Source organism: Protopterus annectens, chromosome 2.part1 (assembly GCF_019279795.1).
Source record: "Protopterus annectens isolate FY-2018-M chromosome 2.part1, PAN1.0, whole genome shotgun sequence".
Taxonomy (NCBI): domain Eukaryota; kingdom Metazoa; phylum Chordata; order Ceratodontiformes; family Protopteridae; genus Protopterus; species Protopterus annectens.
The window spans coordinates 1,654,136,169-1,654,153,150 of NC_056729.1; the positions used below are offsets into that span (position 1 = coordinate 1,654,136,169).

At 38.9% G+C, this 16,982-nt stretch overlaps 1 protein-coding gene across 9 annotated transcripts in view; it reads right to left on the reverse strand.

The window, feature by feature from the left end:
* AGRN (agrin) overlaps positions 1–16,982 on the reverse strand; it is a 3,161,231-nt gene that overhangs the window by 506,387 nt on the left and 2,637,862 nt on the right. For all 9 annotated transcript variants that reach the window (XM_044063089.1, XM_044063082.1, XM_044063083.1 and 6 more), the window contains 2 exons: positions 5,260–5,424; positions 3,334–3,477 (listed from right to left, as the gene is read on the reverse strand). In XM_044063089.1, the coding sequence (XP_043919024.1) occupies positions 3,334–3,477; positions 5,260–5,424 (309 nt within the window). The remainder of the gene's footprint in view (positions 1–3,333; positions 3,478–5,259; positions 5,425–16,982) is intronic.

Here is a 16,982-nt window from a genome sequence, read left to right on the forward strand (position 1 = left end):
CTAGTATATACATATGAACCTATATACATAGGGACACGACTGGGTTGGGATGCACTGCTAGGCTTATAAAGGACCTGGTGGTCATTAGCCTATTATATACATATTAAGCTATATACATAGGGGCACAATTGGGTTGGGATGCATTGCTAGGCGTATAAAAGCCCTGGTGGTCATTAGCCTAGTATATACATATGAACCTATATACATAGGCGCACCATTGGGTTGGGATGCATTTCTAGGCGTATAAAGGCCCTGGTGGTCATTAGCCTAGTATATGCATATGAACCTATATACATAGGTGCACAATTGGGTTTGGGTGCACTGCTAGGCTTATAAAGGACCTGATGGTAATTAGCCTAGTATATACATATGAACCTATATACATAGGGGCACCATTGGGTTGGGATGCACTGCTAGGCGTATAAAGGACCTGGTGGTCATTAGCCTAGTATATACATATGAACCTATATACATAGGGACACAATTGGGTTGGGATGCACAACTAGGTTTATAAAGGCCCTAGTGGCCCTTAGCTTAGGATATATATATGAACCTATATACATAGGGGCACCATTGAGTTGGGATGCATTGATAGGCTTATAAAGGCCCTGGTGGTCATTAGCCTAGTACATACATATGAATCTATATACATAGGGGCACCATTGGGTTGCGATGCACTGCTACGCTTATAAAGGACCTGGTGGTCATTAGCCTACTACATACCAATGAACCTAAGAGCTTATAAGGATTATTTTATGTCAAGTGTCTATATTGCTGAAGTTCCTAAACTTTGGTCAGAATTAGCTTTAGTATGTCCTTTGAGATGGTGAACTCAGGAAATGTAGCATCTGTTGTGATTCACTGTGTCATATGATAGCAGATATAAAAAGTAGATATCTCATAATTTTTGAGTTTTATATATAGGACTTGTTTCCCTACAGTATTACTCATGTGTGATCTGTGCCCATGTGTGGTACATCATTCCCCCACCCTGAAATATTAATGGAAATCACTGCATGCACACAGCAAACAGTAGCAAATTCAGATAGCATCTATTCTGACACATATGTATCATATAAATGTATATACAGACACAGATCCATTAAAATCACCAGGTATAAAATCCATGTAGAAGGTGTTTTAGCTATGTTATCTTTTCTTTTGAAACTCGGCAGCCTCAGAACTCCTGTGGCTAATATTTCCACTTGTATACTAACAGAACTTGCTGATGGCATCTAAGCAAAGTCATCCCACAGATGAGGGTTTTTTCTGGCTCCTCAACCCTGTAATGATTTGCCACTAACACACAATGTGTAATTGCAGCAACATGACTCTGTACACATTATGCTGAGGGTTCTTATCGTTCTGTTTGTTTTTACCACTGCACTTTCACACCTATTTCATGCATCTGTCTACAATCTGTTATAACCTTCCTCACTTATTTTATTTATTTAATCTCAGATCATCTGCACCACCTTGCCTTTCTATGGCCACTTCTCTTAACATGCTTGTTTCCAAGTATTCTAGTCATTAAAATGCAAAGTCATACATTCATTCATAATTCATTTTCAGTACTCGCTTTATAAAATTCAGGCTAATTGGAAGTGATGCATTTTGCATTAAGCTCCATCTGTCACTTACCTGCTTACTTTGCAGGTCACACCAGGACCTGCTGCCTACTATCTCTATCACACCAATCTTGGTATTATCATTAGATGGTCATATGGGGTCACAGGGGTCCAGAGAAGTAAATATTGTGGGAAGAAATATCCAGGTAATTGTTATGGCTAGGCTTGCATAGGCCCTAGGGCCGATAGCCTAGTACCAACCTATGAACCTATGTTACCGTGCAATGTTTGCGCAATAAAAGTCTACTTATTCTACATAGAATCATTCCTAGAATCCAACCCCACTGCATGTTACTGGTTAACATGGCTTTTCCAAACCATCCCTTCATTAACTGTTGTCCTCTGTTTCTGGTCAGTCAGCTGGGTTCTAACCTACTTCAGTGTTACAAGCACATTACTGGATCTCAGACACTCTCTAGTAAAACATCAGGAACAATGCAATGGGACCTTTTTGCTCTGCTCCCTCATTCTTGGAATGCATGACACTCAGTGGTGCCACATGAGATGCAAAGGTTCACCTTCCCAACTTCCTACTGCATGACACTTTTACAGCATCTACCTTAGCAAAAGACTCTTAAAGTCACCTCTTTTCGGACAATCCCAAAAGTGGTATTCCTGTCAAAACCCAACTCCCAAGGAAAGCAAGTAGCCTTTGGCCATTTGTTCCTGGCCAGTCAATTGTCACTTCAACTACTAAATAAACTCAGGTCACCAGCAGCAGACAGTCACCCAGCTTCTGCATTAATGACAGACTTCACATTCAGTATTTTATAGCTTTCATAACACAGTGTTTGTTTATTCTAACTTAGGACAACCTGTTTCAGTAACGAGTAGAACCAGGCAAAGCCCATACACTCCCATGAAGGGGAGAAGTACCTCATGACCTTAGTACCGTCCAAAGTTCATGTGGTTTGGTCCTACATACAGACTCTCTTTTGCTGTAAGACATGCTGATGAACATGCAGTTGGCTAGCAGGTAGCCATCTAAAACTGCAAACATGTGGACATCACAATACACAAAGGCAAATGCAGCAATATGTGAAAAAAGAATCAGTTATCAGAAGTAGCTACCAAAAAATGTCTTTCAGTTAGCATCAAACTGGCAAACTGGTGTGGAGGTATGGTCCTTTCTGCACTTAAAAAGCTGGCATGGATTTCACAGAAAAACACTGTACCATTCTGTAACTACACTAGAACTATAATAATTCATTCATTCATTCACTTATTCTCTGACTGTGTGTTCTATCCAGTTCAAGGTTCTCTGATTGTGTGTTCTACCCATTTCAAGGTTCTATGATTGTGTGTTCTATCCAATTCAAGGTTCTCTGACTGTGTGTTCTATCCAGTTCAACGTTATCTGATTGTGTGTTCTATCCATTTCAAGGTTCTATGATTGTGTGTTCTATCCAATTCAAGGTGCATGTCTATGAGAGATGAACTACAACACTCTTCAGGTGTATCAGATGGCAATGATTTGTGCTTCCCTTCTATAAACTACACTACAATAACTTTGCATTCTGTTAAACACTGCTGTTAACTGTAATATTCAAACATTTTGAAAATTATGTGTTTCCTGAATTTTAAAACATGTTTTTGAAGGAAAACATTCAAGCCAATACAAATTTAGTCCCTTTTCTTCAAGATTTATGAAGTTTATTGGAATCATATTAACGTCTGCAGTAGGTCAATGTGTCAAGCATCCTACCTTTGTCGCAGCCGTCCATTCCAAGTTTGCTGTCATCAGGACACTGGTTGCATTTCATGCCAGTCACACCAGGTCTGCATGAGCACTGACCTGTCATCTGATCACAGTCATCACGAATTGACCCCACTGAGACACAATTACATGCTGTAGGGGAAGACGTGAAAGATGCATTAAAGTGCAAATTAAAGCATCAATCAAAATTACTATGAAAGTATTGCAATGGTCTACCAACATTTCTGATACTCTCAGTCACACAGATTTAGTAACAGCAATCTCTTTCTCCCCCTTCTAGGCTTCCCCAACACTAACTACCCCACATATCACTATGCCTTTAACAGACAAGCTCTACTTAACAAAGCAGAAGAAAATGATCCTGTAAACCTGCTTATTCCCAGACGACAGCTTGAGAAAACTGATAATTAATACAAAAACAAAGATTTCCCAGAAAAGTCAAAAGAGATCGGAAAGAATATGAAATTTAACATAAACATCAATAATGATACAGTGCCCATTTTGTATTTGGCTTGCTAGTCTAAGCAATGACTTCAGGACAAAATAAGGGGGACAAACTAAAGACTTGTACAACATTTGCATTACTGACTCATATTACCAGTTCTTACAAGCCAGAGGCAAACTATGCCTGGAATTTGCAGATTCACTTTCATTATTAGCCAAACTAACTTAACTTGTATACATACTGCATTTTGCTGTGCCACTTCAAACTTCGTTCACGGAATACATCCCCCTCCCACTTATTTACACACAGTCAGTAGGTACCTGCAATGCCATTCTGCTTTCATTATCTGTCATGTATATCTTTTCTCCTTTTTTATAATCAAAACTCTGGTAAATATGTGCAAGCATTCATACGCATCACACATAAAAAAATGATGGCATCTGAGACATTGTTTTATTTGAAAGAGAAAAATAAGCCGATGTTATCTATATGTATGTCAAGTGAATGTTTACTTGACTGTATATTTTATTTACAGAAACACGAACAGCATCCAAACAGCTGAAGAAAGTCATATTACAATAAACAGCAGATTTCTAATCCTTAAAATGACAGAATAACTGATTTTTTTATTTTGTTATTGTAAGGCCAACGTTCTTTGTGATGAGTAAATGACAGTAAAACGGCAAATCTTTTATAATCTTCCTTTCCAAATAAAAATGTGCTTGTACCATTAAAATGTACAACTTAAATTCTGAACTGTGTTACAACACAGAAGACTACATGAGAGAAATGATACACACGTAGGAAGGCTGTCGAAACCTGGAGATGTTGCCATAGCAACCAGAGCTTTTCGAGAGCAAAGCTCCAGAGTTAAGTTTGTACAGAAGCCTCAGGAGGTTTTAAGTGAACAGTTTGGGTAACTCTTCATTCTTTTACAGTATATTGAAAGTCATGCAGAAACTCATTTTCCAAATATGTTTGCACAAAACACAAAAAAGATTAATATTAATGCTGTATGCAGGTGACTTTCTGTGGTGACCTAGGCAGTACGCAAGTGTGCAGCTGTACAATTGAGGTCTGTATACATTATGTATAAGGACTGCAAGATTTTCCAAAATCTATCCAAAAATAACAAAGCTAAAAAAATGACAAAATGACATTCACAGAAATATCCTCCTAATTATGTAGCAGAACTGAAATATTCTATGAATTTATCTATTATCTAAGGTCTCAGTTTGCCCTTTGAGAAAGTGAATGACTGATATTAGGGCAACATTTTACATGAGTACTTTCACAAGTGACAACACTTTGGGTTAAGGTTCTTGAAAACATACAAAGACAAATCAAGTAAAATTAGCTTCATACTACATCAGTCTTCAATACTTGCATAAATGATGTATGTGCATTTGATCTGAAATCGATAAATACAGAGTAAAGTCCATTTGGAATGAACTTATTACTTTACTTACGTGTGCATCCACTCTTGCCATCTGTAGCAATTCTTCTGAAATCCCAAAAGCCAGGTTCACAGCGAGCACACTTCAAGCCACCTACACCAGGTTTACATGAACACTGCCCTGTACTAGGGTCACATGTACCTCCGTACGAGCCATGCTCATTACACTGACAAACACCTTTTGGAGGAGAAAAAGAGCCTGTTAGTCTCAATCAAAAAGGTAAATGGTATAAAACATTCTAATGATAACAAAGGAAATCAGGCATGTTGATAGTCCCTGTAAAGTGAGACTGCTCATAAATGTGTACTGCATTCATTCACTCATATTTTAAGAAAGTAACATCTTTACTATCATTTATAACATCGGCAGTCATACATTTATATAAAAGAAACCAAACCATGTTGACATAATTGTAGTTGCAAACATTACATCACTTATGATATATCCAGTCATTGTCAATCAGACATTACATAACTCACTCAGTTCCTGCCTTCCCTTAAACCTCAATCCTCCTCTAAAACATTATTCTAAATGTATTGTTCCAATAATTCCCATTTTTAGGCAATTTCTGCCTACCCTTTTCTAAAGATCCCAGTTTCAGTTGTTTTACCATAATTAGACACAGCAAGGCTTTACTATGTCTAGGCAATTCTGATTTTTGTATCACAGCTCAAAAAATCATTTTCTTAGATCCATTTGCTCACCCAGTATTTCTGATAAGCCTGCTTTATTCTATTCAGGGTTATGGGGCAGATAAAATCTAGTCTATCACTAGGGAAATCTGATGCAGGACAAGTACTCATGCACACACACATGCATACACACACACACACACACACACACACACACACACACACACACACACACACACACACACACACACACACACACACACACACCTACCTACAGGCAGCTGAAAAGACCACTAACTAATTTAATGGCATACATTTGAAATGTGGGAGAAGACTGGAGTACTTAGCAAAACTCCCCACAGACACAGAAGGAACAAGCAGAGGACACAAAGAAGGTATCTCAGTTTAGAACCAAACCGGGCAACAATGAGTTGTGAGACAACAACACTGACCAACCAGCACTTCCGCATCCTAAAATCTGAATCACATAAAAAGGTAAGCACATTGTCACAGGAAACCACAACAGGTAACAATGGAGAAAAATCTATTTTTGAAAATGCAATGAAGCATCCTGTTGGTTTCCTTTACCTGCATTTTGGGGTCCAAAGTCCTAAAAATATTTTTATAGGTTCATACTAGGCTATCTGCCCTAGGGCATTTATAAGCCTAGCCAGAATGTGTTTGGCTTTCGCCACCCATTTTAAATTTATTTTGCTATGCCCTTTTTCGAGGTTAGTATACTGTGCCTCTATCTAACAGTGACACAGAAGTGATACCCGGGGTAAACCTACGATCTCCCATCCACTCATCAAGATTCCTCTTGAAGAGAGTCAATGAGGGACTCTGCCTAACCTGGACTGGGATTTTATTCCAGAGTGAAGGGAGCCTCTGGGTTATGAATCTGTCCCTCCAGCATGTCCTATTTATTTCAGTGCTGAGATTCAAGTCTCTCGAGCGCGTAGCTCAATGGGATTTGGATTTTCTGAGGTGCAGCATGTCCATTAATTCCGGGTTGGACATGGCTTTATACGTCAGGCACAGATCGCCTCTGAACAGGCGGTATGCCACTGAGTAGAGCTGGAGTTTCTTTAACCGGGCAGCATATGGCATCTGTTTGAGCCCTTTGATCCTCTTGGTGAGGTACTTTTGGGGTCTTTCCAGTTGCTGCAGGTGTCTGGTAAGGTACATCCCAAAAGGGGCATTGTACTCAATTATGGGCCTGATGAGGGATGAGTAAAAAGGCACGATAACCTCCACTGATCGAGATGTGAATCCCTTCATGATTAGGTGGGCTATATAAAATGTTTTTCTAACCACTTTGGCCACGTGGTTGTCAAATGAGAGATTGCTATCAACTTGGGTCCCCAGGTCCCTAATTACTTCTTCTGTACTTAATGGATTTCCACCTATGTGGTAATTTGTGGGCACTTTGTTTTTGCCAAAGGGGATGACTATACACTTTTTGGCATTTAGCTTGAGGCCATGGCTCTGGCACCAGTTGTCTGTTTCTATGAGGCCCTTTTGGAGGATGCTTGTGTCGGCTGGAGAGTCGATTATGGCGCCCAGTTTGCAGTCATCTGCAAACTTGGTCAGCCACAGTCCTTCCGTGTTGGCCTGTACCTCCGAGAAATATATACCGAACAAGAGAGGTCCCAGGACTGAGCCTTGTGGGACACCACTTGTAACTGGTTTGGAGTCTGACATGGCTCCAGCAATTCTAACCATCGGGTTCTGTCCTTGAGCCAGTTTGCAATCCATCTAGTGACATAGGGGTTTATATTTAAGCTGGTGAGCTTATCTATAATGCCCGAGTGGGGTATTGTATCGAAGGCTTTTGCGAGGTCCAGGTAGGCTGTGTGGACCACCTTCCCTCGTCAATGGCCTTGGTGACTGTTTCAAAGAAATCAACCAGGTTTAAGAGGCAGGATCTGCCCTTAACAAAGCCAAACTGGGTAGGATCCAGTGTTTGTAGGTCCCCAATATCTTTATTTATGAGGTCCATGATGATCCTTTCCATAGCTTTGCAGACCAAGCTAGTCAGGCTTATGGGGCAATAGTTTCCAGGATCCGTTGAGGCACCACCTTTATGGAGAGGGACCACTGTTGCTGTACACCACTCTTTGGGCACATATCCTGTAGTAAGGCTGAGATTGAACAGTAGTTTTATGTTTGGGTTTAGCTCTTCTTTGAGTTCATGTAGGACGCAGCCCGGGACACCATCTGGTCCCATTGATGCTGTGTTTTTTGCTTTGGAGAGGGCGGCTCTTACCTGAGCATCTGAGATGTCAGGGGGGCAGCACTCTGCTGGGATAGATATTTGCCCTTTTGGTGGGGAGGGGGGGGGGGAAGTTTGCACTGAACCTGTCAGCTAGGATGTTGGCAATGTCTGTGGGTTCGGTGTATTTTTTGTCATTTTGGACTAATTCTGAGCATATCTGGGAATTACCACCCAGGTTCCTAACATAACTAAAGAAAGCCTTGTGATTAAAGAAAGCCTTGTCAATAAGTTACCATTTTCTGTGAGAGGTGGAACTCACAGATGTCTTTTTTCTCCTGGTTTACATATTGAAGCAATTCACTTTTTCTGCTGCATCCTTGCTCCCCAATGCACACTCGCAAATTTCTGACAAGTTGGTTTCTTTGTGCCCCTTCTGTTCCCTCCCCATTTGTTTCTTTTAATGAAGAAACCTAGTGACTGTTGTGTCAATTATCATGTTTTCCTAAAAGGGTAGACCACATATCCTTAGATGGGTCCTGCTCGACAAAGACCTGCAAAGAAAACATTTCTTAAGAGTAGAAAACTTAAAAAAAATTCATGTTTCATCAGTATCAAACTACAATGCTACAAAAGTAAAATCGCTGTGCGTTTCCTAATACACTGCAACAGTAAGAATGACGGATGCAACAAAAACATCTTCATTTCATATGCTACAAGCCCAAATGACTGCAAGCCTTACACATTGTTTCATCTCTGAATGCAATGTGTGCATATATATATATATATATATATATATATATATATATATACATACACACACACACATATATATATATAATATATGTATATATATATATATATATATATAAATATATATATATATATATATATATATATATATACATATATATATATATATATATATATATATATATATGTATATATGGATTCACTTCAGAATCTCAAAATTCCAAAACATCGAATTTCATATCATCAAGACCATATGATCGATGTTTCGGAGTATCAAAATTCCAAAACAAATCCAAAAAAAAAAAATAACAACAACAACAAAAAAAAAACAATTTATATGTTTCTGCAGCCCCCTGCACCCCCCACACCCCCGCTACTTATTTATTTTATTTTTATTTTACATTTGTTGACTGGAATAGTCCGACTGGATATATGTCCACTTTCAGCGGAGGCCCAGGGAGAAAAACTCCAAGATAATAATACACATTGAACATTTAGTAAATGCTAGTTTCAAACAGATTACAGTCATAAGCAATACCAGCATTTAGTACATATAGTAGTAACTTATTATAACACACTTTACAAAGCATAACATCATTTTCAAAGTTATACATACATAACTTTACATTCAGGTTTAAGACACACTGAGCAGCGGTTATACAATTGACCCTTCTGAAATGGTGTGGTAGAAAAAAGTTCATAGGTTCACAGATTAGTACTAAGCTTACTGCCCTTGCGAGTCATTTTAAGCCTAGCCAATTATCCCTTGTGAGGCTCAAACCCTGCACCTTGTGTTTGTAAGACAAACACCTTAACCATTAGGCCACACTAAAACTAGAAGTAGTTGACAGTAAGGCACCCAAGTAATAGAGAGGCTACTTAAATATTCCAACTGCTAGATCGCACTACAGCGAGGAGAAGGGAAATCTCCCATTCCTCGTATGCAGATCTCTGTTCACAATGTCGGGATTCCAAAAGTTCGATCATATGGTCTTGGCCATATGAAATTTGATCTTTCAGGATTTCAGCATTGTGAAGTGTTCCCATACATGTACATATATATATATATATATATATATATATATATATATATATATATATATATATATATATATATATATATATATATATATATATATATAATATGGGTTTACTTTGTTTCATTGAATCTAATTTCACTGAATTTCATTTCACCCCGACCACATCACTGAAAACACAAATTACTGAAAACTCATTTCACTGAATCTCATTTCACTGAACTGAACTTAGTATCTATGGCACTGTGTAGAGTACTGTAAGGCAAGTAAAGGGTATATGCCCTTTTCCCCACTGTAAAGTGATCCTGGAGTTAGCATATATAGTTGGGGGGCACAGGCCCCCACATTGGGGAGTATGGGGTGCATAGCCCCGCACCTTGTTTGTTTTATATTGTATTTTGCCAAAAACTTCAGAACAATACATTTTAAACAACAGACATGCATAGTTACAACACCAATGACTAACTCTCTCTCCAGACGACAATATGTACTCAAACTAACTGGGGGGGCTACACACCCAACCCCCAACTATATATATTAACTCCACGATCACACTACAGCGGGGAAAAGGGCACATGCCTTTTACTTGCCTTACAGTACTCTACACAGTGTCATACATACTAACTGCAGTTCAGTGAAATCAGATTCAGTGAAATGAGATTCAATGAAACAAAGTAGACCCATAGATATATATATATATATATATATATATATATATATATATATATATATATATATATATATATATATCTATATATATATATATATCCCAAAAATATATACGCCTTCAGATAACTGATGCCTTCTTCCATACACAGCTTTAGTTCAATGTTGATGAGCAGTGCAGAAAGAAAAACACTACACCTTCTCCAAGTCTGCCTTCTACATAGTTAGCCAAAAAACAAGCCTTGGATCAAATCTCTGTGTGTGATGTGTTATAAATACAATGGATGCCTGGTACAGGGATTTGTTCACTTCTACAATGTAGATGGCTCACGTTCTTTAAGTGATCTTGGGTATCATGCAGGTAGACGGTGGGAGAGCAGTCAACCCCAAAAGCCAGATTTCATCCTGTGATCAGACACAGACAAATTGCTGTAGCTCTGCCCTTTTGGATCAGCAGGCATTTCAATGTACTTATGATGCCTGCATATATCTAATAACAAAGAGGGAGTGCATATGGAAAAGTGATATATATCCACAGACCCTAAACTGATGTAGTGCATAAAGGTAACTACAGCTAGTTTCCAGGTATTATCCCACACACAGACCTCCTGACTATTTTAGATGGGTCTTTGTCTCTACTGCTCTGTCTGGGACACTAGAGCCCTGACAGGTTCAAAAGGTGGGCCTTTTGGCAACATTGAGGATGGACGCCACTGGAACAGAATACCAGAGATTTGATTTTGGGAAGTGTCCCAAACATGATAAACAGGGTACAGTGTGTATTTGAGCGTTTCTGGGGGTACATAGTACTACACAAACTAATACAAAATGTGCTGGGCAGTGTGTGTTTGGGCATTTCTGGATGACAAATCAATAGAGGAAGAAACGGTGCCACAGAGTACAAGCAAGCTCATTACATATACACCACAGTAACGTCAGTATTCTTCTTTAAACAATTACACATGACAGCAATAAAACACAGGGACTCTCATCAAGATGAAAGGCTACAATACAGAATTCTGATGCAGGGTCTTAAAAATAAGTTTTAATATCAGTCAGCAGGGTTTTTTTGTAACAAAGTACCCTTTTTCTCCTCCTTGGTTTAAGGAATCTTAAAATGCCAAGCCAAGTATGCATGGTGTAATGAAATACCCTGCCAACTACCCTCTTTACTGGTTAATGCAACAGGATGCATACAGAAGTGCGTACATGCTGCCATCATCCACAACAGCCACTTCAACTCATAACCGGGTACCAAGATGGTAATACAGCATGGGTGGGTGGGGGGGGGGTTCTGTACTCCTGAAGTGAAGACCTTCATCTCCGACATTAAACTAATGTCTCAACTACCTGTCCACATAGATGTTAAAACACACAATGCCACCCTTCAAACTGGACATTGCCCTAAGAATACATCTGGATGTTATGTCTGATGTTAAACCATACCTCTCAATTGAACAGATTTTCACAGAATGCCCAGATTGTTGTCTCATATTTTTGGCCTGTTACTCATAAAATTGTGTTTTTCTGGCAAATCATTACTGAATCTTTGAGTAGTGAAATAAGAAAATAATGACAGACATTTGAGATTCAGATTTCATACCCTTTAGAAAATTCATGCTAATGCAAAAGTTGTTATTCTATTAACTTTCTATCTTTGCAAGAGCAGTATTTAAAATATGTCCCTATTTTTGGGCCTTTGTCCCCTCTTAATTTATGGCTTTGTCCAGATTTCTTGCTCTAAGAGGTTAAGAACCTAAAAGACCCACTTGCCAATTAGAGGTAAAGGATTTCATTGGTGCCCTGGAGAGGAGACTTTATAGGTTCTTCAGTTGTCCACCATAAGCAAACTCAAACTCAGTATGCCCTCTTACAACAGACAGCAACAAAATGACAGATCTCATTTCACCCTAGTCAAACTTTCATCAGTACAAATTCATTCCAAAATCCAGATCACCAAAATCACCACAGGAAAAATAACTGGTTCATTATCTCCATGATTTCCATCTTAAGAATCAAGACACCAGAGCACTACATAATGTGGTCTGCAGAGATACTATTCCATGCCTCATGCAATGTCATTATGATGACAACTGAATTAACTAATCAAGAAACCAGAATTCCTATCTAACACTATTCTGGGTACATATACTAGATTAATAGTTAAATCCAATTTTAGCAAACTATGTGGCACAGAAGGATAAAGCCCTAACTATGCTGCAGGAGACTTTAGTTCAAATACTGATTCAGGTGTCTGGAGAAGCTGGTTGAGGAGGATGGGAAAGAGAGACAGCTGCTGGCTCACCCATACTTGTGGGCAACAGAGAGGGACTGCTCAGGCCAGCCACTAGGGGGAGACACCAAGTGGGGAGTAGTAAGTGTTTCACCTGTGGAGTACAAGCCTAGGAAACCCACACTACCATGGTGCACTCACTGCTGTGAGATGAGGTCTCCTCAGAGAGCAGCAACTGCAGAGGTCAGCATGTCACTGATGGGTGGAGTTGCTACTCAACCCGGGGAGAAGGCAGGTTGTCCCTCAAGACCAGGAAACTGGCCTGTCTCTTACCATCCAACACTCTGTCCACTGAAGAACAGATGAACCAATAAAGTTTCTTGGATAGGACAAACAGGATACAGGGTTCTCGCCTTGCCTGAAAGTGCCAGTATCCATCCCTGCAGAATGATTAACTGAGGTGGAGCAAGTACAAGAGGTTCTGGGGGGGTATTTAAGCTAAATTTTGCTTCTTATTTAATAATGTAATGTTTTCAGGTAAGGTTTACTATAAGACAGCTATATCTAATATTTTGGCTAATGACATTATACAATTCTGGAACATCTCTGCACAGCCAGGACTCTGCAATACTTCTGACATAACAAACATTGTTTTGTTTATAAATCTCCTTTTATCTCTACAAAACTTCTAATGCTATGGAAAAAAAAACATTTGCAATATAGTTTGTATTGTTAACAAGCAAACTTGTAATAATAAATTATGGCTACTCACAGTCAGTTTTTTTTGGCAGGAAAGCACCTGCAACAACGTCCATGACAAACATTAAGAAAAAAGTTCAGCAACTCATGCAACCTAATCTATGAGCTAAATCACTCCACAGTGGGTCTGCTCAGTTCTGCATCTATTTGAATTACTCCATACTTAGGTGTTACAAAAATAACCTCCAATGCAGTTCCTGAGGCTTTCAACCAAGTATGACCTGTTAAGGCAAACAGTTCTGTACTTAAACCTAAACTCTTGTAAAGCCTGGAATTAATGTAGTTCAGATTTATAAAAACACCATTGATTCCCTGAGGGACTTAGATTAAAATGAGAAACTATAGAAAGAAACATATTCAGACTGGGAAGCCTGCCAGCTGACAGGATTAGTCAAATGAACTAGGAAGGATAAAGCATTTTTTTATCAAAGCACATGAGAAGGATTTTCAGCCCAAGTGGCTATTACCATTAGAACCTCCTAAATGTTGAAAATTGCACTTGTAAGCAAGAAGTATGTAACCCCTAATGACATTTTAGCAAGTAACAGTGCAACAAACCAAATGAAAATATTATAATTAAAAAAAGAGATAAGCTAGTGAAGACTACATGGTAAAACTATAGGCAAATTGGCAAGTCATGTAAACAATTTGCTGAATGTGAAAACTAAAATCCTCAGTAAAACCTTTCTCCAAATTTTTGTTTTATTTTTATGTTTAATGATTCGGCCTAACACATTTCTTCACAATTTCTGAGGTGATATCAGTATACAAACACAATACAATACAAAGATTGTACTTGTTTCCTGTATTTTAAATTTAAATAGCAGGAAGCCAATAAGCTACTCAATGTAAAAAAACATTTTTTTTGTGACCAGAATTTATTCAAGTTTTTTTTCTCTGCAAACAACAGATTTCCAATGCATAAAACACTCCAAAAGTAAAGTTATCTTCAGCAAAACATTCTGTTTTACTTCTAATCAGTGAAAATTCCATCCCACATTGCAGAAAGCTAATAGCTCTTACACAGAAAAAAAAAAAAAAAAAAAAAACTAAAAGGCCAAGTACACAAAAACTATATACTTAAAAACAACCAGAGTTGGAAATCTGTAATGTGGAGACAAAACGAAAATTCTGAAAGTCATCCATTCATTTTCAGGTTGGGCTAACGAAAAGGTTTTGGAAATACCTGCAGATGAATTGAACAAAGACGTTGGTATGGGCAGTTTGACTGAAACACTTCAAAAAATGTTGGCAAGTGCAGAAAAAGACTAAACACATGAAATGTACATGCTGTCTGACAGTTTTATTAAGAGACTATATTGTTCCTATAGTTGTATATTCATAGGGTCATAGGTGCAAAGGTGTATACTAGGCTAATGACCACTCGGGCTCTTATAAGCCTAGCCGTGCAACCCAAACATGACCCACAAATTTGATTTACTGACTGCCTCCATTCATCAGAGGCACAGGAGCCAGACAGGGGTGAATTTCCAATTGCCCCTACACTGGTTCAAGCTGCGGTTAAAAAAGGGATACCGCTGAATTTCAGCAGAGACACAATCATGTGAAATCACGCTATGCTTCTGAAACAGAGCTGAATTCAGAATGTGTGCACTATTTAAGCCTTGTTTATACCTTATGGCAACCATTTCCAATTCAGAGACAGCCCTGCCATGGTGTTGCACCTTGAAGGGGTACAGATATGCTGTGAGCTGCTTCTGTGTCCTATCACAAATTCCATTATGGCATTCCAGGAGAGCAGCATATGCTAACTGGCTATGTGCTAATTCCCCAAAAATGCCAGCTTGTAAAGCACTAACACAGCTAAGCAAATGGCAACTCATGTTAATGAACAAGGCCAAAACCTTGTGTTCACTTGATCCTGTTAGAGATAGGTAACAAAGAGTTTAGTGGGCAGATAGTACTGTGCGGCATGTATGGTGGAGTGTATTGAGATGGATGGAGGTTTGTCTTTGAGGTGGCAGACTTCAGGACAAAACTGGGACGAACACTAGATGACATCAGCAAGAATTCTGAAACTATTAGGTAGTCTCAAAAGGTTAATAGAGCAGCAGGTCTACCATTATAATGCACTTCAAAGACCATAAGAAGAATGAAACTCTAATGTCTGGCATTAGTAACTAGATCTTTCCTCACTACAGGTAACATGTCTCTGAATTTATTCAGAAACTTAAATCTGAAAGCCTTACTACAACTGTACAGTAGCTACAATTCTCATTTTAATGTAACATAGAGGTACATATTTTCTTTTTCTTTTTGTATATATTTTTTATTATGGCAAAACCAAGGGATATTTTTGCTGCAATAAAAACAAAGAAATACGATATACAGGTTCAAACCTTGCCACCATCAGGTACATCACACCACCTCCACTGCCTGTCAACGCAATGTTTTCTTTCTACATCCCTCCATACCTGGGCTTGGGCAGACAGAAATCTTACACACCAAGTACAGTTCATGCTAGCCTTACTGTACAATGACGTTCCATTCCACTATTTCCACCCCACCTGAAGGCAAAAGTTGATGCAAAGTACCTTAAAAAGTGGCAGTGCGAGCATGAGAACCGGAAAATAATGGTAGTGATGCTGCATTTAATACATGAATTACCTGTATATTCAGAGTCAGGCAAGGTGGAAGGGTAGGGTAGTACATGTGTATTGGGAGGGCACAGTAAAAGGGACTTCACGTGAGATGTCCTAATAACTATGTTCCATGACTTTGATGATGTGATTAACTGTAAGTGGCATGCTTTAAAGTTTTTTTTTAAAGAATTCTATCATTTTCTGAAGAAGAGATACAATTCTCCATACAGACTGTGTGGTACAAGGCATTGTATTGAAGACCACAGCCCAGAAGTACAAGGGTGGTACTGTCAGACCCAGACCTTATTTCAGATCACATAAGTCATAAATGCAAAGCTGCTGTTAGGTATAAGAGCAAAGACAGACCTTTGCATTTCAAGGAGATCCAAGGCATGTGGCTGGAAATGGACCAACAGAATGGAATTCAGAAAGAAACAAGCAGTTTGAAATTGTCTTTTCTGACAATATCAAACAATTTTTGTCAAGGCAAACACCTCCTAACCCTATGCAGTTGGCTTTATTCTCTACACCGTGCTGCGCAGAAAATCAATCCCGGGGTCACTGTATCTTGAGGCAGTATACCATCACACAGTCACTCCTTCAAAGAATACAGCTGTTGTGCAACTGGCAGAAAGCCAAAATTCATCATGTTTAGCCTTGCCAAAATGACTCTCATGTCAAGCCTTTTTCTCAAACGGTGTTTATGTATCCGCATAGCACAGAAACCTGGGCAGAGAAGGCAAAGCAGCTGAGGTAATAGAGATGGGTTGTCGGATGCATACTCCAGGGCAGACAAAGAAATGTGGATATCAAAGCAAAAGCCAAAGTAGTCCCAAC